General features: G+C 37.7%; 1 protein-coding gene across 10 annotated transcripts in view; it reads left to right on the top strand.

Annotated features, from left to right (window-relative positions):
* LOC135731542 (E3 ubiquitin-protein ligase TRIM39-like) overlaps window positions 1-27687 on the top strand; it is a 56045-nt gene that overhangs the window by 17971 nt on the left and 10387 nt on the right. For 2 of the 10 annotated variants that reach the window (XM_073811770.1, XM_073811767.1), the window contains exons 8-10: window positions 1946-2087; window positions 3614-3640; window positions 3729-4672. The exons of 1 other annotated variant lie outside the window; for it this stretch is intronic. In XM_073811770.1, coding sequence (XP_073667871.1) covers window positions 1946-2087; window positions 3614-3640; window positions 3729-4276 — 717 coding nt within the window. In that variant the 3' untranslated portion in view covers window positions 4277-4672. Of the gene's footprint in view, window positions 1-1945; window positions 2088-3613; window positions 3641-3728; window positions 4673-15833; window positions 15895-17508; window positions 17636-22342; window positions 22405-25076; window positions 25308-25470; window positions 26040-26334; window positions 26431-27687 lie in introns of those variants that run through there. 7 more of the 10 variants (XM_073811771.1, XM_073811766.1, XM_065249602.2 and 4 more) reach the window with 6 other exon arrangements.

The following is a 27687-nucleotide window of genomic DNA, read 5'->3' as shown; positions in this document are numbered from 1 at the left end:
GGGCGGAACAAATAACAGTCAGCCGCATCGTACGTCAGCCGCGTCACTGACTTTATGCGGTGCCGCAGTAGGATGACGTCAAAGTACCGCGAGAGCTCTTCAAGAAATCTTACGGAGTAGTTTAATTTCGACTCGCTCTCGCGGTACTTTGACGTCATCTGTATGTCAGTTCTTGCAGCGCAGCATGAGTCCAAACACACAGAAGTTACACAGATATCGTTGTATTCTTCATATAATTGGCTACATGTTTTGTCTATCAATATTTTCCATGAAGTCATTGGCTGATGGAGGAACGAGCGAGCCATTGGTAACCTCTCTAAAGGATGTCACGTTTTCGACGGCGCTGTTTGGATGATCTATTATACTACTTCCCTATTTTAAATACAAACTTTGAAGGCCGGTTCATGTGTTTAACGGAGTGTAAGCTCATATACCCTTACATGTTACGATTTAAATAGTCTTCAGATTATATATTATATTGTATTACCAGACATTCATGCGAAATCTGATGTAAACAATCTATATTTCACGGATTATACGCATTTTTGGACAAATATGGTCATTGGATAATCTGAAACAGACTGGATTCGACTTGTGATCCCCACAAAGGTAAAAGAGTCATGTTTATTTTTGCGGGTTGTCATTTGGTCATAAAATACTACATATGATGCTAGAACATCTCAAAAAGGGTTTTACAGGGGGCATGGCTTAGCTAAATGAGATGTAAATGAGCCCTATTGTCTCCCCCAGCTGAAAAGAAGAGTCCCTTTCGTCTCGATTTTCTCGGTTTGAGTATTTCTGAGTTCCTATATTCAAATGGCCACAACTTCTCCAAATCTTATCAGATTTCCATGTGTTACACATCGTTGGAAAGCTTAGAAACTGCACTTTCAGAATCTGTGAATAACTCAAAATGCCCAGATCCGACTTGTGTCCCTACTTTCCGTGACTGGTCACATATGCAAAATATATATTCCCAAATATTTAATATACGCTACAGGGAATTAGACGCAACATACATGTTTGTTTTTATTACCGGCGGGAATATCACTAATATACATGGTGTGTAATGTATGTACCATATAAAATGTCAACAACAACGTTACAGCATCCAGAAGCCTAAATTAAGGTTTTAGAAAGCTCACACAGATAGGAGGTAAAAGTGACCAGGATTCACAGATTTGTTTTATCCAGACCTTTAGAGAGCCAGACCTGTGTGTAACCCAGAGGTTGGTGGTTCGATTCCCACAGCTGGCAGGAAGTGATTGATTGTTGGGGAGTTGCAGTGATAGTTGTCATGTGTGTTCATGATTTGCAGTGAATGGCTTCACTACTAAGTGGAGGGATTAAATGCAGTGACAATCACAATTTTTCTTATGGTCCGTATCATTTGCAATTAAATGCTGACTTCTCTGCGACATGTTTCAGATTTGTAAACACTATAATATTAGTTCTCTGAGCGACATCTGGTACTTTTCATCCCATATGCTTTATGGGTAGTATGAGCTGAAAGTGAGTGCAGTGACCTCATATGGTGACCTTAATATATGAGCACACCGTGAGTGCGCTGTGTGGTTACAATTTTAGCTCACTGTGAGGCACACATTGTGACAACATTATGAGGATCTTGTGAGCTCATGGTGACTTCACTGAGAGATCAAAGTGTTGACTGGGAATGTGGCTCATGATAGGTTTGGTAAAAACATTTCTCAAAATATCTTCCTTCGTGTTCATCAGAACAAAGACATTTATACAGGTTTGTGACTACATCAGAGTGAGAAAAAGTTTTGGGTGAACTATCCCTTTAATAATTAGAAATTAGACATGAATATACCCCATGTCATCTAATAAAGAAGTGGGTATACTCGGTTCAACATAAATAATATACATGATGAGAATTATAACACATACATGTAATGTTGTAATGTTTTTGTTCTTCTTTCAGTTGTATTCTTCTGTGCCTGCTGAATTCAGAGATGATTTGAGAGTTTCTATTAACACTGAACTAAACTTTGGCTCCATGAGAAATATAACCACATCTGTTTTGACTTCTATGAGGACTCAGCTGGAGAATCTTTGCTCTTTTGGTGAGAAATGATGATGATGATGATTGACAGCACTAATGTTTTCAGTGTGGTTTACTCAGTTGCGGCTGTTGCTAAAAAATGTTGGGGGGTGCAAACAAACTCAAAATTAAACTTTTACTGTAGTAATGCGGGACTGTTAATGGTCATTTATCAGGTGAAGATGTATCATTGCTGCTTAGCTAAAATGCTAAAAAAAAAGTTCTGGTTGAAGTCAACTGTTAAAGCATGAAATAAATGTACTTTGAATCTGTAATGAACTAATCAAGGTAATCATTCACACACACACACACACACACACACACACACACACACACACACACACACACATTCTGGTTTCCATGTTTTGTGGGGACATTCCATAGACGTAATGCATTTTATACCATACAAACTGTATATTCTATTCCCCTTACCTGCCCCATTCCCTAACCCCAACCATCACAAAAACCTTTCTTGTACCTTAGATTTTCAATAAACATCATCTTGTTTGATTTATAAGCATGTTTCCTCATGGGGACATCAAAATGTCCCCACAAGGTCACAAAAACACTGGTATTCCTATCTTTGTGGGGACAATTGGTCCCCACAACGTGATAATTACCAGGTACACACACACACACACACACACACACACACACACACACACACACATACACCAGAGGACTTTTTCAATATCTTTATTTTGACAAACAGCATTGTAAAGATTCCGTTATAGTCAATTATTATTCTGTCATTTCATGTTTTAATGATAACAATTGTTTTCGTTCACATGTCTATTTCTAATCTTACAAGATGAGCATACAAGTCAAAAAGTGTTTATTTATTTGTGAAGAGAACAGATAAACAGAGACCGTGCATCCCTTTACATGTTTAACATCACATGAAGCAGATGAATGAATTTTTTTCTCAAAGTGACAGTAGAGGCGAAAAACATGCAAACTTTATGCTGAACCGACAAATATGAACAAATCAAAGCACCTCTTGTTACAGTTTTACTTTTGTTCTGGAGATTGATCTTGCGCTCTTACATTACACTGTATTGTTTAACTTGAGCAGCACTGTGCAGACCTATCAGTGTATGACATCAAAGTATCGCGAGAGAGTTTAGAGAGTACTTGAGTATTTGCACTCTCACAGAACTTGTTCTGTTCTTTCATTTGAAATATATTGTATGTTTATATATTTACAGAAGGTGCCATCCTGGAAGTCATTTTGTAGAACTTTTATCAGATATTTATAAAAAATGATGGCGGGCAACTTTTTTTTAAAAAAAGTTAAGAATCCTGAGTTATACTGTGTTAGACTTGATGAGACTAGTTCGTGCACTTATGTATTGCTGTTCTTCTGTTGTTCTAATTGCTTATATTGTTTACCGCAATTTATAAGTCATTTTGTAAAAGCATCTGCTAAATGTAAATGCATATATCTGTGTAAAATTACATCTGATAAATGCATCATTATTATCATCACTGTGTCATAGTGCTTCCACAGTTCTTGTAAGAATAAACTCTTTAAATGTTTTGTTGCAGAAATGAGAAGAATTCAGACGTTTTTAGGTAAGAATATAAAATAATGAATTCCTAAATCATTATGTTGATTTATGAAGCTCTCAAATGTTTTTTTAAAAAAGATTCTTGTCTTCAGTGGATGTTATTCTGGATAAAAAAACCGCACATCCAGCTCTGGAAGTGTCTCAAGACGGCAAAGCTGTAAGAGGCAAAGCAAACGCTCATGACAGTCCGGGCGTCCCAAAGCAATTTGATCTGGTGGCTGGAGTCCTGGGAAATCTTCAGATCAAGTCTGGAAAAGCATTCTGGTTAGTGGAGGTGGGACAGATAACGGGCTGGGAACTGGGCATAGTGAGAGAAAATGCAAACAGGAGAGGAACGGTCTCCTACAAACCCAGTGAGGGTTATTGGGTCATTGTGTTCTGTGGTCCAAACACATATGGAGCTTATGAAGATCGTCCCGTTCAGCTGCATCTCTCCACCAAACCTCAGAAAGTGGGAGTGTTTGTCGACTATGAGAGCGATCTCGTCTCCTTCTATGATATGGACGATCAGTCACACATTTACACATTCACTCAGTGTAGATTCAATGGAACAATACGTCCATATTTTAATCCTCATCCCAACAAAAATGTAAAAAATTCAGATCCAATGATAATTTTTTCTGTTAATCCATCAATGTAACATATACAGTAAACACATCACTACATAAATATATGACAATTATTTTATTATCATAACATCAAATATCACGGTGGACGGGGTTTTGTACGTAAATTAATATATTTTTTTCCAAAGTTTTTGTTTGAAAATCACAGTTTAACAGATTACAGTTACAGATAATTGTATAGTGTACAATTTCTGTATGGTGAATTTAAGAAGGTTTACAGTCCCACAATTCAGAACAATGCAATATAAATACATCTTTGTTTCTGGACTTGTTAACCCAGTTAATATATCATCTATCTATATCTATTTGATAATTTTATTTTTAAGGTTGTGGTTTATGTTTTATTTATATTTCATGCTATTAATTTAGCGGTGATGGGAATTAACAACAACACTCTTCTCATATTTATTATGCTGTAGATGTATTAGATGTATGACCTCATTCACTGCAAACTAAATTTATCTACAGATACAAATAAAGGAACATAAACCTGATGTTTCTATGAAATGTGTTTATATTATTCATGCTGTCCCCCCCTCCAATAGTTTGTCGAAGAGCAGAGGATTGGTCGACTAAGTTTTAATGGGTTGGTTGGTCGCAGAAGAAAACTCCGCAGTACGCAACCCGTGACCCAGATTTTTAATTGTTAATAATACCCATATAGAAAATACATTTCTCTTGTCAAAAATATGTTTTTAATATGCTAAATACATTTTGTAGAAAGTAAAGGTGTGTGAATGTGAGGCTAATTGTAAAGCGCTTTGGATGGCCATAGGTCTGTTAAAGGTGCTATATAAATGCAGTCCATTTACCATTTAAAGCTTAATTGAATATATTTTATAATTTTAAAGTATATTTAGTTTTAACCTTTATATTTTCAAAAATTATATTTTCCTAGCCAAAATTTTTAAAGTTTGTAAAGTATATTTTTGCAGTTGAAAATATTTTTAATTTCAACATTTTCAAAATTGTTTACATACAGAAAAGTTTTTCTTCCAATGTGACGTAAATATAAATGCTTTAAATATATTTTAAATGTACAAAAATAAAAATTTTAAACATATTTTTAAAATATATTTCAGCACACATATGTTAATTTATATTATTTTTATATGTTGAAATAAATTAAAAATCACATTTGAAAATACAGTAAATATATTTTTGGCCGTATGTTGTGCAGTGAAACCAGTTATATACAGTCTTGCCCAAGAATATTGGCACCGATGGTCAATATGATCAAATAAAGCTGTGAAAATTAATCTGCATTGTTTGATATTTAATTTTAAAAATCACAAAAATGTGTCCTTTCATTGTATAACAATAATTTAAAATGGGGGGAAATATTATTATGAAATAAAAGTTTTTCTCTAATACACATTGGCCACAATTATTGGCACCCTTCAATACTTTTTTAAACCTCCATTTGCCAGTTTAACAGGTCTAAATTTTCTCCTATAATGCCTGATGAGGTTAGAAAACACCTGACAAAAGATCGGAGACCAATTCCTCATCCAGAATCACTCCAGACCCTTTAGATTCCCAGCTTCTCCTCTTCAGTTTACTCCTCTCATTTTCTGTAGGGTTCAGGTCAGAGGACTGGAATGGCTATAGCAGAAGCTTGGTTTAGAGCTCAGTGACCCATTTCTGTGTTGTTTTTGAGGTTTGTGTTTTGGTTATTGTACAGTTAGAGGATCCAAACATGGCCCATTATAAGATTACTAACAGAGTCAGTCACTTACTGATTTTTTTATCTGTTGGTATTTGATAGAATCCATGATGCCATGTATCTTTACAAGATGTCCAGGACCTCCAGCAGAAATATAGGCCCACAACATAAAAAACACAGCAGTATATTTCATTGTACACATGGGGTACTTTTTTCTCTGTGTTCACCAAACCCATCTTGAGTGTTTGCTGCTAAAAGCTTTTTTAGTTTCATCTGATCATAGAAGCCATTCCCATTTAAAGCTCCAGTCATGGCTAATAACTGAATATGCTTTAGTTTGTTTTTGAATGAGCTAGAAGAATTTTTCTTGTAACCATCCCAAACAACATGTGTTGATATAGGTTCTGTTTGACAATTTTTTAAAAGGTTTTCTGAACCAGAGACTCAATTATTTTCTAAACTCTCTTACCGCATATTAGGATGATATAGGCATACATGTCCTCTTCCAGGCAGTTTTGTAACATTTTCTGTTGGTTGGAAATTCTTAATTATTTCGCTGATGATGGAAATCAATGATGCTCTTTTCTTAAAGCCACTTCACCAATTTTGTGAAGCTCAATTATCTTTTGCTGCACATCAGAAATATATTCTTTGATTTTTCTCATGTGATGGATGATTAAGAGATTTTTATTTTTGTATACTTTATATAAAATACTTTATATTTCTGTGAAACAGGAAGCCAGAGCTGAATGATTTTATGTTTACAATCATGCTGCTCAAAATTTTAAATATGAATGGGAATATACTTCAGAGATATTTTACTCTATTTTAAGAATTTCTTGGTTGTGCCAATAATTGTGTCCAACGAGTATTTGAGAACAACATTCATTTCATAATGATATTTTAACTCTGTTTTAAATTCTACAAATTGCACAAAGTGAGACCACTAGTGCAGACTAGTGAGTGTGAGTTCTTGATGATATATTCAATGTCTTTGGTCCGGTTAGCAACTTGTTAGCAAATGACTTTTTAAAGACCAGTTAAAGCTTTCCAACAGTGTTTTATGCTGTAGAAAAAAGGGTGACAATATTTAGTCCTTTGTGTACCACACACCTTATTTCAGGCATTAAAACAAGAGCCCATTTAAAAACCCACTTACTTTGGGATAATGGAACCAGATGTGTTAAAACGCTACAGGATTTCACCTACAAAAACACTTCACCCCAGCGGCACTCTGTTAAGGTTCTCTGGTTTTCATTAAAACTAGACAACTAGAAACATAAATCTATCAGATTTTCATCTGAAAGTGTGCCCACCTTCTCACCCACCTGAACCTCCCAGTATCGCCGTCCGGACGAGAAACCTTTGTGCCCAAAAACAATGACCACAGATCCTGCCACGCCCCTAGTGACACAATTGATGCCCGTCCTTGGACAGCTGGAGCCAGGGGTTGGCCGTGTCCGGGTCAAAGGTGTGGTCAACTTAACAGGGATGCAAAAGAGAGACCATCTTTACAGTTCATGTTGATCAAACTTGCCACTTGATTTGGATAAAAGTGTCTGCTAAATTAATGAATAGAAATGCAAAGCGTATAATCGTAGATGACAAATCAATTCAAACTATGAATCATACCATATGCAAGGCAATATTACCTGAATATTTTTTAATCCTCCTTAGCGCTGTTTTAGGGCTGCAACAAAGAATCGATTAAATCGATAAAAATCGATTACTTAAAGTGTTTGCAACGAATTTCATAATCGATTCGTTGTGTCGCGTGACGCAGAGACGTTTAATAAAAAAAAAAGGAAAAATTTCAGTTAAGCGCGGAGCAGAGTGAACACACTCGCACTGCGTCCCAAACCGCCTAATTCCATACTATATAGTAGGCAAAGAGTACGAGAAGTAGTGCTTTTCGCCTACTATATAGTATGGAAGTATGCGGTTTGGGACGGAGCGTCGGTCTCTCTCGCGCACTGTTGCTTGCAGGGTTCGGCGCCTCATAGACAGGGCGGAGAAATGACAGGGCGGCGGAGAAAAGATAAAAAAACAGCAAAGGTAGAGAAAAACCACATGTCAGTGTTTTACTCCTCCCAAACATAAGCGCGTCACCTGGAAGTTATAGCCGGCAAAGAGGTAAACAAACAAAGACGACACGCTTATGCTTTATGGAGCGACGACAGCGAGTAAAAAAGTTTCTAGAATGAATAAAAACTCCAATGATATTAAACAAAGAAATAAAACGTTGAGAGAGAGTTGTATGAACGCTTTTCCCCGTCATGGCTCTGTATGTTAAATCATCGCGCCGTTACTCTCCTGCTGTTCTGTACTGCGCGCTCCAGCTCATGCCGAGCAAGGAGACGCGCGTGCCTGGCCCAACATACAGTACAACATACCTTAAGTGCCGCCTTTTGTTGCATAAACATCGTCTTACATTTTTTAAGGCGAAGTAATGAATGGTGTATTTGCATTTTGCGCGGGAGCAGAAGACGCATTTTCCGTTTTCACAAGACGCATTTATGTGGCCAAATGTAAATGGAACAGTTTTAACAAATGAGATAGCTATCCGATCAGAGAAAACACATAAAGTCAAATATAAGGTACAAAGCTGTCACTGGGGCAGTACCCTTTATAAAAGGTCCTAATGTGTGTCATTTAGGTACAAATATGTATCTTTGAACTGCCAATATGTACTTTTGAAGTACTAATATGCACTTTTTGGTAAAGGTGTACCTTTTTGAAAGGGTACTGTCCAGTGACAACTTTTGTACTTTTATTTTTGAGAGTGTACTCATATACTATCTTTTTGATCCCATCAAGAGATAGGCTTCTTGATGGGAAATGCATAATAAAAAAGTCTATATTTGGCAGATGTAAAGCATACATGTGTATTTTTTTGTGTTAGTCCATTTTTTTTATTATTATTATTATTATTGTAACAGCTCAGGTGTGTTCAAGGAGCAACATGTTTGTGCAATTTCTAAAGATTTTAGTTCTGTTTTTGAATAAGGGGTTGGAAATGAATGCTTTTCTTGTTTTTTGTTTTTTTATCCGATTCATCGATTAATCGAACAAATAATCGACAGATTAATCGATTATTAAAATAATCGTTAGTTGCAGCCCTACGCTGTTTACAACAAAAACATAACGATTATAATTATAATTTCAAGAAAACACAAAAACAACTCTACAGTTTAAGACAGGGTCCAACAACACAGCAAAGGCTAAATGTTTTTGAAAATCTGACTAAAAAAGTGATTACAGTTCTGCTGATAATTGACAATAGGTGACAAACGAGGTTGGGTTCACTCTTATGAGCATTGATGGAAAAATCTGAAAGCCATCTGTTATTTTGACAAATTATGTTGATGGTTTAACTTTTGAGTATGAGACTTGTTCAATGTCCTATAGGCATATGATGCTGTTTTGTGTATTGAATACAGGCTTACCTAGTTCAACAAGTTTGTCTGTTTCTTCAGTGAGCGTCTGGTCCAGTTTAAGCACAGCTCTTTTGATGGTTCCCACACACTGTTCTGCAGGCACACAGATCTCAGACCAGTCTTTAGTGTGTGGATGAGACATTAATGATGTAATGTTCTGCAAGACATAGACATTAAAGAGCAGTAAGGATTAACATGTGATCCTTCTTCTCTTTTATCTATAGGCAAAGCAAGGCAAGTCAAGTTTATTTGTATTGCACATTTCATACTCAGAGGTCATTCAAAGTGCTTTACATAGAATGAGAAAACAATATATAAAAGAGAAAAAAGAAAATGTAAAAATAAGAGATACACGATAAAATCACAATAAACACAGATACATAAATTTAAAATAACAATTAAAGAAAATAAATGTGATTTAAATATAACAGTTTAAAATGTTAAAAATAATAAAACAGGAGTAAAAGTGACTTGAGTTAAATGTGCAGTCAGTGTGAATCAGCACAGTGCTCATTCAGTAAATGCAGAGTTAAACAGATGTGTTTTTAATCTAGATTTAAAAGTGTTTACTGTTGAAGCACATCTGATCTCTTCTGGAAGTTGATTCCAGCTACAGGTGGCATAATAACTAAATTCTGACGCACCTTGTTTTGAGTGAACCCTTGGTATTTCTAACTGACCGGATCCTAATGATCTGAGTAATCTGTTAGGTTTATATTCAGTTAGCATATCTGTCATGTATTTGGGTCCTAAACCATGAAGTGATTTATAAACGAGTAACAATACTTTAAAATCTATTCTAAATGTGACAGGAAGCCAGTGTAAGGACCTGAGGACTGGAGTGATGTGCTCAGATTTTTTGGTTCTGGTCAGAATTCTGGCAGCAATGTTTTGTATAAGCTGTAGTTGTCTAATGGTCTTTTTGGGGATCCCCGTAAGGAGTCCATTGCAGTAATCCACCCTGCTTGTGATGAAAGCATGAACAAGTTTCTCTAAGTCCTGTCTTGAGACAAAACAACTAATTCTGGCAATATTTCTGAGATGGTAGTAAGCTGATTTGCTTATCGCTTTCACGTGACTACTGGAATTAAGGTCAGACTCTAAAATTACACCAAGATTTCTGACTTTATTTTGTCTCTTTAGACCCCTAGAGTCAAGGTATGTGTTAACCTTGAGAGTTTCGTCTTTATTTCCAAATACAATGACTTCAGTTCAACCAAGCATGGCGAACGAAGTGCGGGATATACGTGCAAGTTATTACTTTATTTCATATTGTTTCATAATTTAATATTGCTAAAATAACACACATTACACTCGCTGTTTACAAGAGATTCCCACGATTAACGTGAATGACGTTAATCGTATTGCAAGACAGACTGTCTTACCTAACAGTAAGAAGGAGAAGTGTTTTTTTTTTATTAAATCAACAACTTTGAGAGTACGTTAAGTATTCTCATCTCATGCTAAATCCTCGTCTCTGTTTCTGACCAGTTAATATTGATCTTTGTATTATTTATCTATTTAGTTAAATAGTAAACACTTACAATATAGTCTTTATGTTATGCCTAAAGTGTTTGTTTTTGCAATGTACGTACAGGAATAAGATTGTTACTGACTGAGTAGTTTTTCAGTAAGGATCAGGGCACTGCATAGACCCCGAAGCCGCCGCCAGGCGCCGCCATTTGCGCCATTTAGAAGTTCAGCCGCCATCAGCCAATAATTTCTTAAGCCAAATTGAGCCGCCAGCTGATAAAGTTTGGCTGAGCCGGCTAGAATTATTTGCAATCAAATAATAATTCTATCACATAGAGACATACACACACGAAATATATAAACAATACACGAGATCCATTTTCCGATTGGTTTCATAACAGCACAGTCTTGTGCTCGCTCGTTGCTACAATACACAGAGGGGTTGCAACTTGCAACCTGTGGAGGTCGCATATGCAGGCTGCATACGTCATCAAGCCTGGTTTATTTAAGTTAACTGAGCATTACATTCGCAAGCCATACGCATATTAAAACAATTTACGATTAACTTATAATAAGAATAAACTTTATAATTGTTGATATTTTGAAATAAGACAGTGTTGATGACGTAGGCAGCGTAAAAATGCGACCTCCGGAGGCTGCAGTCTTCAGATTGGGAAATTAAAATTGCCCGTTTTCCGTACAGAAGAAGCGAAGCATTAGTAACGTGCGCGTCACAACAATGCATTTCAAAAATAGACCGTGTTATTTTTAGCCAGCATCCACACAGGAAAAAGCTGCGGGTAAAATAACGTTTGTATGTCTGTTTCCGGGTGCTGTATGCAGTATGTTCATTTTTACTTTAATTTTGTATTGGAACTGCGATTTGGAATCGGTGAAGTCAAATATAGACGCGTTTCTTATAAGAGCCGCTTCTGGGAAGTCCGCGCGCGGCATAACATTGACTAAAGTGGTCGCAATCAGGTCCGGTAGCGCAGCACACGCATAATTCTGCGAATGAGAGCACTAAGTAAAACCAACAGAAAGTTTCTATCGGTCTCCTGTGCTGCTTGAACCCCAGAAGTAAAGAGACTTTTAAAAAGCTTGCCAGTAAAATCCATATCACACCAGCAATGACAAGGTAAGCTAACGTTGCTATGGTTACAGTCCAGATACATAGATTGCTAGGCTATTGCTATGCTATCTACAGTTTTATTTCAAACAGCAACCAAAACTACAACGTAAAATTAGTGTAGACTTTAAACATCAATGTTAAAAGTTTTTTACCAGCCTTTGTATGGGAACCTATATATTCATTCATTCATTCAACCCAGTGCATGCCAGGTTTGTGCTGTGGCTCTGAATTAAAAGTGAATTAAAGAATAGAAATTAAAAGAGGTTGCATGTTTTGCCATGTTATTAGTCTATAGGTAGCATTATAGTGGGCTCTAGCTCTATTGTGTTTGGTTATGTGTACCATAATTTACCATACTTTTACCAGATCATTTGTCTACGTTTATAATTCTGACAGTTATTGTATTTTGCCATAAGTCTTCACTGTGCCTATTCAAAGCTCGAGGGCAAACACATAACTTCTAGATTTATGCAGCAATAAACTACATTTTAACAGTTTTTAATGCCTAGTCATACTTCTGTTATTTTGATGAAAGTAACTCAAAAGTAATGTTACTCATTACAGTTCAGAGACAGTAATATTGTAATGTGACTAATTACTTTGAAATTACAGTAATTTGTAATATATAATGTATTACACTTTGTAAGTAATTTTCCCAACACTGTTAATCAGTATAACGTAGACATCTGTAGACATGTGGCAGCTTCAGCCATTTGTAGCTATGAAAAGTTTGGTGGCTGCAGCAGCCATTTAGGTTTCGGCTGAGCCGGCTAGCCAGCCAATAACTTCATCAGCCAGCCATTATTCTCAAAACAAACGGCTTCGGGGTCTAGCACTGCATGAGGGACGTCAGACGATTAGAAGTATTGCAAATGCCATGTAATAAGAAACAGTTTTTGATAAAAAAAAATATGAAAGATTATACAGACTAAAATGATAGAAATTGACCTTTTTTATTTCAGGAGTACCTTTTAAAAGAGTGTCACCTGTAAGCTGCCTGACCTCACAGTCCTCCAAGTAGCAGAGGCGTTTAAGGACTTTGCCAGTGCTGTAGCCCCTTCGGTCATCACTATCAGGATGTCACATGTCAATTCTTTGGTGGATTCTGGCTTTGGCAAAGTTTAGTATGGAAGTGTGCTGTCATACCACCAGCAACAACACGCAACCTTAATCGCTATCAAGATGCCCCATAACTACAATCTCTGCAACTATTTGGCTACAGCCTTGACACATCTGTTTGCTTGTTAGTTATTTATATTTACATGTTTACATTTCTGAAGTGCGGGCAGTTATTTACAGTGTATTACATACATACATTACTGCAATGTAAATATTCAGAGTCATATAGTTTTACATTCATGCAGTGCATGCAACACTGTATGAAAGTTATTTACATTATATTTAAATACATTACTGCATTGTAAATGTTCAAAGCCACATGTTTACATTCCTGCAGTGCATGCAACACTGAATAAAAGTTATTTACAGTATATTTACATTCATTACTGCATTGCAAATGTTCAAAGTCATTTATATTTACATGTTTACATTCATGCAGTGCAGGCAACACTGTATTAAAGTTATTTACAGTATATTTAAATACATTACTGCATTGCAAATGTGTGAAGTCATTTATATTTACATTCCTGTAGTGCAGGCAACACTGAATAAAAGTTGATTATATACATGTCAATATTATTTATACCTGAACAAAACTAAATGCAATACTTGGTTCACTGGATAAGGTTGGTAAAGCGTCCTTTCTCAGCCAGTGACGCACTTTAAGGGTCAATAGCACGATCAAATCATCACGTTTAACATGACTGCAGATCCTTGTTTGATATGTGATGTTTAATCGCTCACGTCGAATGTTGTGAATCCATTTTCTGCGTGTTTTTCGTAAAAAAAAAAAAAAAACTCGTACAGAGTTGAACTTTGAGGAGTCCTCGTACAGAGTTGAACTTTGAGGAGTCCTCGTACAGAGTTGAACTTTGAGGAGTCCTCAAAGTTCAGCTTAACTACTAAAGCAATGTTCAGCTTAACTACTTTCTTTCCGCTGTTGATTTTTAAACTTTCTGGAAGCCATTACTATAATGGTTAACTATAAAATGCTATAAATATACTTTAGTAATAAATCGCTCTCAAATGAATTATATGAAAGCCTTTTGCTGCTAGTACACTCAGATACGAAATGCGCTGGAAGTCAAGACGCTGAGATTCTTCCGGAAATACGTCAGGAGAGCCAGATTGCGCAAAAGGTGTGCATTGCTGAGCTCCTTGAGTGCTGCGCTCTTGGCGGGTTATGATTGGTTGAATGGTAAGCTTGCATCTGATTGGCTAAAGAGTATGAGTGACCCACGTTGGAGAAGCGCGCTGCCACCAAAGTCTCAAAAAGCACACACACGAATTCAAAGCAATTCACACAGGAAAAAGATGATTCGTACATTCACAGTTATGATAAACTCAAAATGTAAAACTTCGTACACAGTTCTACATTTGTGAATTGTTTTTTTCGTTTGTGAAACTTATTTTATGAATATGTATTTTTATTTTGTGTATGTACATCGTTTTTTGCGAATAAATATATATATTTTTGTGTATGTGAATTAGATTTCATGTATGTGAAATTCTCTACGCATGTGTGAATCATGTTTTTTGCGTGAATTATTAATGACATTTGAATTATTCTGTCTCCATAGTGGAGCTGATGGAGAATGGGGGTGATGTGGGCAGATCCTTTTGTATGTGTAAGGAGCCTGGCTGCAGAGTTTTGGATGTATTGCAATCTTTGAAGGGATTTGGTGGGGAGACCAAGGAATAGTAAGTTACAGTAATCTAATCTGAGAAAATTGTTTTGCAATCCATGTTTTTAAGTCAGTAAGGCAGTTAGTGAGCGAGTGCGAGGGGGGTCAGGGTGTGAAGTGGTGGTAAGATAGAGTTGAATGTCATCTGCATAGCAGTAGAAATATAGACCGTGGCTGCGAATAATCTGACCAAGAGGGAAGATGTATATGAGAAAGAGGAGTGGCCCGGGAACCGAACCCTGAGGGACACCACGAGTGACTGAGGACTTGGAAGATTTATGTGGACCAAGTGCGTCAAATTGCTTTCTGTTGGTGAGGTAAGATTAAAACCAATTTAGGGCTGTGCCAGAAACACCAATAGCAGACAAACAGGAGATAAAGACATTGTGATTTATTGTATCAAAAGCAGCACTAAGATCGAGAAGGATAAGAATGTTAACTGAGCCAGAGTCCACAGACAGAAGAAGGTCGTTAACTATGCATAGTAGGGCAGTCTCTGTACTATGACACGGGCGGAAACCAGATTGAAAAGGCACAAACAGGTTTTAGAAAAGTGTGTAGTTGTGAGGCCACCACTTTTTCTAATACCTTAGCCAGAAAGGGGAGGTTGGAGATAGGACGGTAATTTAACAGTGATGTTGGGTCGGAATTTGGTTTTTTGAGAATGTTTTTTGAGTAATTTTAGGGTTACCAATTTTTTTTTCAAAATATCCTCTTTTGTGTTCTGCAGAAGTCATACTGGTTTAAAATAACAAGAAGGTGAGTAACAGATGACAAGGTTTTCATAAATATCAGTGTAAAATGTTCTCAGTTTAACTCAGTGGAACATTGTTATTTCAAAAAGCACAATTAAAAAATTAATCTAGCAAAAGTAATACCATTTACAAAATGTTTATCATATTTTATTAAAAGTGTATTTTTGACACATGCATGGATGACTCTGGGCTAAGCCCCGGGTATACACTGACCCTAGAACCATCCCTGACTGTAAATAATAGGGGTGTGGCTTTCGTCTTTAGAAAACTAGAGAGGGCGGAAACTGCAAAGAAATGAAACTTAAAGAAATCATAAAGAGAGCAGATACTGCATAGCCTAGAGGAGAACACACACATTTGGAAAGGTAAATATGACTTATTTATGCATCACTTTTACTAAAGTACAAATATGTTACATAAAAAACACAACGGCAGTTAATCTCATACTTTAGTGGCATTCTGAATGTGTCAGTGATTTTTCCAAAAACAATTAAAGATATCCTTAAAATGTACTAATTTATATTTATTAAAATGTTAAGATATTAGTATTTGTTGACTTTCAAGAATGTCAAAGATTTCTAGATGGTGTTCTGAAAGATCACCAAGCTAACAAAAATTTGTTCTAAGAACCATCCTTAAACTTGGTTTATATTCTCATTAAGTTAAAGGAACATGTAACATTTAGATGTTGATGTTGTGATCTTAACACTGGCACCAATTAATGTAGTGATTTTCACATGGGGCACCAATTTGGTAATATGCCATACACAGGACACTAGAGGTGAGTTTCACCTTGAATGTGTGTGTGTGTGTGTCCCTCCCTCCTTTACCTTGAGGCACCAGCTAAGGAATTTTACTTTAACAATAAGTATGATCTAAATATATCTTTCAACAAATACGAAAATATGTAAATTGGAGGTAGTTTGTCAACTAATGTATTTGAGGGATTTTGTGAGATTCTGGCTAACCTGTAGAGCCTTTTACTGTATTATGGTAAATGGTAAATATATTATATAAAGATAAACAAGAATAACTAGAAACACTACTAATGGATACTTAAATACTAAAGGATAGTAAAGGTGAAAACTAAAGTGCAGAGAATAGAGAAAAGAAGTGACTGAGTTGAATTTATGACAAAATGTTTTCTGTTTCTAATAGTAATAAGTTATACTAACACCAATCGGTCAGGAGACATCCTCCATTGGTCGCTCAATACAGCTAGGGTTCTAGTAGAAGCAACCAGAGCTCTTCTTGTCTTTTATAAGTTTCATCAATACAATTTAGTGATAGTACAAAAGTTTGTTTTTCCAATTAGGTAGAAAAAAGTATAAAGTCTAACACCCTAATTCAAAGTAAACATGCTGCCGACAATCAAAAACTGGAGAAATGGCAAGCGTGTCCAGTTTCTGTCAGACTCGTCAAAATTTTTTCCTTTTATAGACAAGTTGCCAAGTTCAAATTCCCCGCTGGTGACATCACAGTCCTTAGGGGAGGCCTTAAAGAGATATGTACAAATATGCCTGTATTTCTTTATTCTGTGTCTGCCCTCTTTTTCAATGTGTTTGCAAAACATCCCATCTGATGGTAACTTACCCTTTGTTCCTTCTATCTGTCCATCTTTTACAGGTTAAATGCTTTATTCTTTCCAATACACGTTTTTCTCTCTCAATAAATTAATAAAATATTGAGTAGTAGTCATTTTTAAACATGCAATATGTAATTTATCATGCATATATTTTTCAAACTCAGGGGTTACAATACTTTTTTCATATATAATACTTGGTGTACTTAGTAAAAATAACAAAGTACAGGTTACTAGTAGTTTTCAAGGTTATATAGCATAATAAATTAAGTTACTAATGTCTCTAAGGGTTCCAAAGAGTTATATAGTAAAATAGCGTGATACATTTATTTAAAGGTAGGACCATTTTTCACTTCACCCAATACTGTTCACGAAAAGGTAACTTTATCATTTTCAGATAAGGAGGAGTTTGCATATTGGCACTTTCCTGTTGCGGGACTGTGATTGGCTGTTGATGTCAGAGGAAGCCCACAGAATGTGGTCCACCTTTCGTCACTGTGAGGAACTCATTTGCATAGCATAAAGTACAGAGTTTAACTTTGTTTTTAGAATTTCATCTATGCATTTTTCACTCACCAAACTATTTCCAAAATACCAATGGCATTGTCCTGAGTGTAAAAAGTATAAACATCCTTGAAAAAAATCACTTTTGATTGAATAGTAATTATCTAAGATACGAAGGTGCTAGGTCATTTAAGGCTTTAAAATGTATGCAATATTTAACTGGTAACCAATGTAAAGATGCTAAAATCGGGCTTATGTCGTCATACTTCTTAGATCGAGTAAGAACTTGCAGCTGCGTTTTGAACCAGCTGAAGCTTGTTTATCTGATTTGTGTGACATCCCCCGAGTAATGAGTTACAATAGCCTATTCTTGAGGTCATAAAAGCGTAGATAAGCTTCTCTGCTTCTGATGCAGACAGCATATGGCGTATTTTTTAGATATTTCTAAGATGGAAGAATGCTGTGCGGCAGACGTTGGAGATATGACTATCGAAAGATAGATTGCTGTCGAACATCACACCTAGGTTCTTGACTGTGGAGGATGGCACCACAGTGCACCCATCTATGGGCAACTTGTAATTTTTTTAATTTTGTTTGGAGCAATTAGGTTCAATAATAAGTATCCCTGTCTTATTGCAGTTTAAGTTATTTGCCATCCAGTCACTTATATCGCTAATACAGTCTGTTAGTTTACAGAACTGGTGGGTTTCGCTAGGATGAGAGGAGATGTAAAGCTGGGTATCATCCGCATAGCAGTGAAAACGTATGTTATGTTTCCTGATGATGTCTTCTAGAGGTAACATATAACGAGAACAGGATAGGACCTAAAACTGATCCCTGCGGTACCCCGTATTTAACAGGGGCATGATATGACTTCCTCATTTAAATAAATAAAGTGATAGATACAATCTAAACCATGCTAATGCCTGACCACTGATGCCAATATAATTTTCTAGTCTATTGAGAAAGATTGTGTGATCTATTGTGTCAAAGTCTGCACTAAGTTCTAGTAATATAAGAATTGAGATTTCAACACAATCGGATGTTAAAAGGAGGTCATTTGTAACTCTAAGCAGTGCTGTCTCTGTACTATGGTGGGGCCTGAATCCTGATTGGAACTTTTCATACCTACTATTGTTTACTAAGAATGCACATAGCTGGCTTGCCACTACTTATGTTCATGTGGTAATCTAGCGATCAATGTACTATTGGGTAATAATAATAATAATATATTTAATTTATATAGTGCTTTTCATGGACTCAAAGTCGCTTTACATGGAAATAGATTAGACAAACAAAACAAAACAAGATAAACAAAACAAAAACTAGAAAAAACAAGACAGTTCAAGCAAAATTGATGCACGGTTGAAAGGGGGGGGGGGGGGGGCTATGGATAGGCAGAAGCGAAGAGATGAGTCTTGAGATGGGACTGGAAAATGGTGAGGGATTCTACAGTGCGGATCTCTTGGGGAAGGGAGTTCCAAAGCCTGGGAGCTGTCCTGGAGAAGTCTCTGTCCCCAAAACTGCAGAGGTTGGACTTGTGGATGCAGAGGAGACCAGCTGAGGTAGATCTGAGGGGCCGGGGACCGTGAGGGTTGGTAAGGGGAGAGAAGGCATGGGGTAAGGGAAGAGAAGGGGTCAGTGAGGTATGAGGGTGCCAGATGGTGAAGGGCTTTGTAGGTGAGGACCAAGATTTTGTAGGTAATCCGACGGGAAATAAGAAGCCAGTGGAGTTGTTTTAGGACTGGAGTGATGTGTTGCCAGGATTTGGAGCAGGTGATGAGTCGAGCAACTGCATTCTGTACCAGTTGGAGTGGGTTGATGTTGGTGGAGCTGATGCCAAGGAGAAGTGAGTTGCAGTAATCCAGTCGGGAGGAGATGAAGGCGTGAATGAGTCTTTCAGCAGCGGGGGGGATGAGAGAGGGTCTGATTTTGGCGATGTTGCAGAGGTGAAAGAAGGTTTTGATGACATGGTGGATGTTGGGCTAAAAGGAGAGGGTGGGATACAAAATCACTCCAAGGATTTGGGCCTGGGAAGATGGGAAGACAGAGGCCATCTATGGTGAGAGTGGGGTTTTTGGTTTTGCTGAGTGTTGATTTGGAGCCTATGAGGAGGAATTCCGTTTTATTGTTGTTGAGTTTGAGAAAGGCGAGGATTGTGTGGGGTTGTGGTGCTGAGGAAGATCTGCGTGTCATCAGCATAGCAGTGGAAGTCCAGGTTGCAGTGACGAAGTAGTTGACCAAGGGGTAGGATGTAGATGGTGAAGAGGAGGGGGCCGAGTACAGAGCCTTGAGGGAATGCCTTAAATGACTGAGGCGGTGGCAGAGGTGTGTTTATGAATAGAAATGAAGTGGGATCTGTTGAAAAGGTAGGAGTGGAGCCAGCTGAGTGCGGTACCTTCGATACCGAGGTCTTTGAGTTTAGTGAGCAGGATGTTATGGTTCACGGTATCGAAGGCTGCACTCAGATCGAGGAGGATAAGAATGGGTGGGGAACCTGTGTCACTTTCAGGAGAGCAGTTTCTGTGCTTTGGAAGGGGCAACAAACAGATTGGAGGGGTTCAAATTGGTTATTGGCATGATAATGGGTTTAAAGTTGTGAGGCTACTATGTGTTCCAAGGTTTTAGACAGAAAGCGGTTGGATATTGGGTGGTAGTTGTTGAGGATCCAGATATGTTTTTTTGAGGATTGGGGTGATAGAAGCAGTTTTGAAGGCAGAGGGGACAGAGCCAAGGGACAGTGAAGAGTTGAAGAGGTTAGTAAGGTAGGGGCATAGAATGGGTAGGCAGGACTTCAGGAGTGGAGTAGGGAGGGGGTCAAGCAAGCAGGTAGTGGGTTTGGAAGAGCTGATGAGTGTGGAGATTTCAGTAGAGGTGACCAGTTTAAACTGGGAGAGGTTTAGTGAGGAGAAGGGATCGGGAGGTCAGCGGAGATGAGGGGTAGTGGGGCTGTGGTAGGTGCTGGAGTAGGAATTTAAAGATCTGGTACAGGGGATATAGATTGATACATTGTGTTGATTTTGTCAGCGAAAAAGTGGAGGAAAGAGTTGCAGAGATCAGGGGTAGAGGAGGGTAATGGTCCAAGGCTTGATGAGTTTGTTCATTGTGGTGAAGAGGGTTCTAGAGTTTTGGCAGGGGTCGTTGAGAATGGTGGAGTGGTATGCAGATTTGGCAGCAATGAGGGCATCTTTGTAGGTGGTAAGGTGGGGTTTATAGGCTTCGTTGTGGACTGTGAGAGGTTGTTATGTAGTCTGACGTTCCAGTTGGTGGATATTTTGTTTCATTTTCCAGAGTGCAGGTGTGTACCAGTGAGAAGATGTGCTAAAAGTGACTTTTTTATGTGTGGCCAGAGTGTTTAGGGAGGTAGACAAGGCAGAGTTGAAGTGGTTAGTGAGCTTATTAGGTGAGGTGAGGAGGTGAGGTGGTGGAGAGCAGGTCAGAGAGATGGAGGGGATTGATTGACTTAAGATTGTGGAAGGTGATTTCTCTGGAGAGGCGGGAGCGTGGGGTTGGAGAAGGGATGGTGAACCATATCAGTTTTATGATCAGACAGGGGAAGGGGCATGGATAGATGTCAAACCCTAGTTTGTTTGTAGAGAAAACCAGGTCGAGGATATGTCCTTCTTCATGGGTGGGGAATGTGACATGTTGGGTAAGAGGGAAATTGTCCAGTAAAGTGGTGAATTCTGACGAGAGCTTGCAGGTGGGGGAGTCCATGTGGATGTTTAAGTCACAGTAGCAACATACTGTTTTATGGTACGAAAACTTGTACCTTTTGCCTATTCTTTCTATTCAGGGTATGGAAGGATAGTTGAATCTGCAACTATATCCCTAAGTATACCAATCACATTACCTTAAGTAAAGTGATACTCTAAGATTAGATCATACTCACATATAATTGTCAGAAGACTTCCCCGTGGTTGATTATCTGAGCTAAGTTCATGAAAGCAGACGACTTCTTGTCTTTTATCAAATTTATTAATACAATTTAGTTGTTTGCGATTAGTTGTTTTGAAGTAATGCCAAATTAAAAAGAAAAAGAAATAAAAATACCAAATTGGATAAAATGTAATGAAATAAAAATACAGAGTCTAAAAAATATGACTATATGAGTCAGTGGTGGAAGCCCTCTGATGGCATGGAAGAAGTGCGACAGAGCGTGCGGGTGACCAGAGGGATGGTATTGATTGTCCACGGTGGAAGTAAACAAACTTACGGTAAGAGCTTCTGTGGATGTAGTGGGGTCGATGTAGAAGTCTGAGCTGTTTGATGACTGAAATGGAATATTTAAACATGATGCAGAGTGGACAGACTGAGCTCTGTGATGGCAGTTAGCTGTGTGCTAGAGGCACAGAGGTGGATTGTTGTTGTGCTAAAAGATCTACGGCAAAACAGGTGGGGATGAAAATCCAGCCTCAGTCACAGCTCGCACCTGGTGGAAGTTGCCTGTTTAAAGAAGGGTAGTCAGATTAACCATGAAGCTTTGGATGAGCAAGGAAATTACAAAGGACACAAAAAAACAAGAACACAAGAGACAATAGCATGCGTAGAAGTGGCAAACAAAACAACACCAACATCCTCTCAGTCCTCCCAGGGTAAAATGGTGGCTACTTGTGAAGCATTGATGATTTCCCTAATAACCATAATTTTGTTAGTGAAGAAGTTAATGAAGTCGTTACTATTATGTTGGAGTTTAATATTGATTTCTGTTTTTTCTTTTTTTCTAGTCAATTTCGCAACTGTGCTAAAGAGAAAACAAGGGTTATTATGAATTTCTTCAACAAGCTTGGTGAGATAGGAAAATTGTTTTTTATAGCCTGTCTGTAGTATTGAATGCTCTCTTTCCATGCTGCATGCCATACCTCTAACTTTGTGCTTCTCCAATTTCGTTCCATTTTTCTAGCTACCCTTTTAAGGGCTGTGGTACAGTATGATGGTCATACCATGGTGCTGGCATTTTTTCTTTGATTCTGTTTGATCTAACGGGAGCAACAGCTTCCAGCAGGGCCTGCCCTGGCCAATTTGCTGCCCTAGGCAAGATTTCACCTGGTGCCTCTAGAACAGGGCTATTCAAATCTTACCCTGGAGGGCCGAGCACTACAGAGTTTAGCTCCAACCCTAATCAAACTTAACCACCTGTGATTGTCTAGTGATCATGAAGACCTTGCTCAGGTGTGTTTGATCAGGGTTTGAGCTAAACTATGCAGTGCTGGCCCTCAAGGGTAAGATTTGAATAGCCCTGCTCTAGAATGACAGACAATTGTGTTCCAATCACTTTGTTCATAAACGTACAAAAAAAACTGCAGAGCTTTGTCTTGTTTTTCTTTATTTTGAAAATATTTTGAAAACAAACACACACACAATTACCCTGTCAGGCATCTGATCTTGACATTGTTAGAATCTTGTCTTTTTTTATGTTCATTTTTTTAAATGTTTAATTTTGTACAAGAAAACAGCCCTTATTAATGAATTATTGTCTCGGGAGATCGTGCTCTTTGTTAAATAGCTCTGTGGCTTTACTGCACTGAAGCGGCAGTTTAAAATATAAACCCAGAATTCAGCGAAGGTCAAGAACGAGAAAAAGGAAACAACAATCAGACAGAGATGCAGGATTTACATAACGTTACACAAACCATGTTTAAATTTCGATGTTTCTGGCCAGAAATACAAACTTGTTTACATTTGTTGGTATTAATAAGCTGCGCATTAAAGTGCTGGCTGCTCGTCGCGGTTCTGAAGACATGCTCTGACGGAGTACTGGTGGCACATTATGTCCAAATTATTTAAGTAAATGTCTTTACTCTTCCAAGATTTATAATGGTAGAAAACAGGGATCAGGGAAAAACTTCTGACTTTGAAGCCCAAAACAGTACATTCATTCTTCACAGGTAATCCACACGGCTCCAAAGGGTTAATAAAGGCCTTTTGTGGGTAATTGATGCCATAGTTTAAACTTTATAAATAATAATAACTAGCTTCCTTAAATGATTCACACGAGTCATTGTGCAACATACCCATGGCAACCAATGCTCACTACACTAAAACTCATTACCGGAAGCTAGTTATTACATTTTATAAAGTTTGAAATATGGATACTTTTCTTAGAAAATCTTGTTGATTACCCACAGAAAACGAGTGCGTACCACTGTAATCACCCTATATAACCAGGCTACAGTATATATGTATAGTGGTTACATTAGACTAATGTAAGTACATACAGGGATCATATAGGGGTCATGACCGTCACAATAGAATGTAATGTGCTTCTACCATTCACAAGATGAAACATTAAAGGTCATGTTCTTCCTATCCCATTTATCAAACTTTAGTTAGTGTGTAATGTTGCTGTTAGAGCATAAAGAATACCTGTAAAAGGATAAAACTCAAAGTTCACGGCCAGACGAAATATTTTCTTTAACAGAAGTCTCTTTTCTAAGCTTACAGCCAGTTTGGACTACAGCCCTCTACTTCCTGATTTAATGACGTCAATAAAAGAGTTTTTGACTAAACTCAGCCCACAGGAATACGTGAGTCGGCAGCTAAGCTAACGGCAAGCTAAGCGGCTATAAAATCACAACACACTAAACAAACTAAACAATCAGAACTCGATATGTATTTCTGAAGGAGGGACTTCATAGAACAAGGAAGACATCAGCCGTTTTTAGGACAGTGAAAACAGCGCTATACAGATAAATAAATTGTGTGAAAAATACCACGTTTTTTAACACGTGAAACATGTTAAAACATGAACACTGTAAACACAATCAAAGCTTCTAAAACACAGAAAGAACGAGATCTTTAATAAATTAAAAACTGCACATTTTGATTGTTTTTATATTTTAATGCAAATGTTTAAGGAACAAAGCAGCTAGTCTCCCTTAAAGGCACTCTAAGCGAATCTGTGAGACGTCACTTTTTGTTGATGTTTGAACTGTTTTCAAACAAACAGAGCGCAGCTAACTCCTCCCCCTCCCTTCCTTGCTTTCATGAACAGACTTAAGTTTGTCTGGGATGTCCCTCACTCATGAATTTCCTCACCCTAAGCTACATTTTCTGAATAAAAACATACAAACAAGTAGGACAAGTTAGTATAACAAATCAATCCCAGCATCCACTGCAACAAAGAGACAGAAACACACACAATTTGCACTTTTTCATTTTTTATTCAAAAACCAGATTGCCCTTTTAAGTCTAGTTTTGTTATAATTCATCGTGATGGAAATTTTTACACATTACTGAGAGTCAGGAATGGTGAATATTTGTAGACTAAACCGGTGAGCCACAGAGATAACACTTATGTAAAAAACATTAGAATAAAAATTGTGTACTTGCAGTTTGATGTCCAGTACATTTGGTGTTGGGGAAAAAGTTCTGAAGAAATTAAATTCAATTTCCCAGCTCCTGACCCCTTTAAATTAATATTCATATTCTTATTACCTTGTATTACGTTTTTCCCCTCAGATTTAACTGCTGACACAACAATGGCTACAGCCGCAGATATTGCCAGCCAGCTTCAGTGCTCCATGTGTGAAAACCTGACAGATTTAGTCACTCTGAGTTGTGGACACACCTTTTGCAGAAGCTGTCTGGATCAGCTAGTAAACATGAGCGATCCTCAGTGTCCTCAGTGCCCCCAGGCTCCTAGGAGGGTGGAGATGGATGACCTGAGTCACTTTAACACAGATGAAAGAGGTGAGATCCCTTGCAACATCTGAGGGAATTTGTCCGTTCATAGCTGTGAAATCCTAGAAACACACTAACAACCACATAGAAAATCTTTGCTACTGCACACCACATATTTTTTTTTATTAAAATGATAATTATATTATAATGTTGTTGTTATTATTACAATTAGCCTCAGGTTTAACTGCTAACACAGAAAAGCTGCAGTCACAAAAGCTAAAGTCTGCTAAAGTCACAAAAGCTGCAAAAATCGTCAGCCACCATCAGTGCTCCATGTGCGGAAACCTGACAGAAGATTCAGTCACCGAGAGCTGTGGACATACCTTTTGCAAAAGCTGTCTGTATCAGCAGGTAGACAATCGGGGTGATCAAGAGTGTCCTCTGTGCCATGAGGCTATTCTGCAGGCACAGATGGATGACCTGAGTCTCCTTTACTCTGGTAATGAAGGTGAGATCCCTTGCAACCTCTGTGAGGGAAACTGTCCATTCATAGCTGTGAAGTCCTGCTTGACCTGTTTACTCTCATACTGTGAGCATCATCTGAAGCCGCATCAGTCTATGGAGATGCTGAGGGGTCATAAACTGGTAAAACCAGTGGAGAGATTGAATGAGAGAGCATGCAGTGTCCACGGCAGACCACTGGATCTCTACTCTACCCAAGACGAACGCTGCATCTGTGCTTTATGTGTGAAACCTGGTGTAGATATCATACCTGTGGAGACAGAGAGAAAAAGGAGAGAGGTATTAAACTTTCATAGGAAATAATACAGTGGGTAATATATGCCCCTGGATTTCATTTTCAAGGGACATATAGCATTTACTTGAACCACCTACATTGAACCATGTACTGGGCAAAGTAGTTTAGGATTAGATTACTAGCCACAATTCTTCTAATTTTTAACAACCACAATGAATTACCTTTACATATATAAAAGATGATACTGTGTCAAAAGAAAATATCTCTTCAGTTTAGTTCACTTTTATTGTGTGGCAGCGTATAAATAATCAACTATTTAAATTGTGTGTGTTTCTACAGGCCAAACAGAAAATGACTATTATGGAGTTGGAAAGCGTGATTGAAAAGGGAGAAAAAAAAATTATAGACCTTAAGAATACAGTCAGAAACAATGTAGTAAGTAACCCATATGTTTACATTCATCACAGTTTATGTTAGGTATGTTAGTTTCTGCATCTCACTGTCAAGTACGTACAGTTTGTTTGACCATAACCTAAAAGTAGATCAGTACTGTGGTAAAAGTTTCCTTTTCACAGGTTACCCACTTTATGACAAAATAAACCATGGAGACAAAGGTAATGGTATAAAAGTAGAAAAATGTTTATTTCACTTTTAATGACACTAAATAGATTTAAGATGCATTCACTGTAAAAGCTGGACCACAAATACACAGATGGTCCAGTGATGAAAATAACAAGGAGCTGCAGCCGGTGGTAAATGACTGGCTTTATTGGCCATTACTCCTCAGCCTTTTTCACACAGACATTACGGAAAGTCACGTTGCTGAATGAGTGACGAGCTACCTGATATCTGCTTCAGTCCAGTTTGCAGATATTTCTCATCATAATTGTTAATGTACAGTAAACCCTGTTGTAAAGGGCTGAACGATATATCTTCTTGTGATGACGCGCATGCATTTTTGTTTATCATAAACTCATATGAGTGCGTGATGTGGTATTCTTACATGCTGGTGACATAGATGCTTATATTCTGGTAATAAGCTTCAGCACGGAGAGTGACAAGCTACCTGGTATCTGCTTCAATCCAGTTTGCAGACTTTTTTCGTCGTGAATGTTAATCTGCATGTAAACCCCTCATTTTAAAGAGCTGAACCATAACTTCATGTTGTCATGACACTCGTCCTCACTATGACACGCCGCTAACGGCATTGTTTCTGCGTCTTGTTCACACTGAGGGCTTTCCAGGTATCTTACAGCAATGTTACTAAGTCCTCTTTTCAGGAGCAATTCCAGAACATTTACAGGTGTTTGCATTGACACAGAAGCTTGTCTTTCAGATTTATGGGTATTTTCTAAAACCAAAGTGCTGTGTGAATGAGCTGCTAGTTGCACTGCACACTCACACCAGCCAAGAACTCCGGGCAGTTTCCTCTGCTGGTAATTAAAAAACATTAGATTTTTAAATTAACATGTGATCAACTTAATGTTTTTGCCTACATTTATTCAAATAATACAATGTAAAAAAAAAATTACCAAACATATTAAGTGAATAGTTAAAGTTAATAGAAACTTACTGTCATGGTTTTGTGTTCTGTTGATAGGTCTTTTATTTTGAAGTCATGTTCTAGTTTCTGGTTTATAATATTTGAAAGCATGTCATGTCACACTTCACTGTTCACTTCCTGTTTGTTAG

Source organism: Paramisgurnus dabryanus, chromosome 2, assembly GCF_030506205.2.
Source record: "Paramisgurnus dabryanus chromosome 2, PD_genome_1.1, whole genome shotgun sequence".
Taxonomy (NCBI): Eukaryota; Metazoa; Chordata; class Actinopteri; order Cypriniformes; family Cobitidae; genus Paramisgurnus; species Paramisgurnus dabryanus.
Note: the sequence above shows the minus strand (reverse complement) of the source record. Positions and strands in the feature narration are given on the sequence as shown.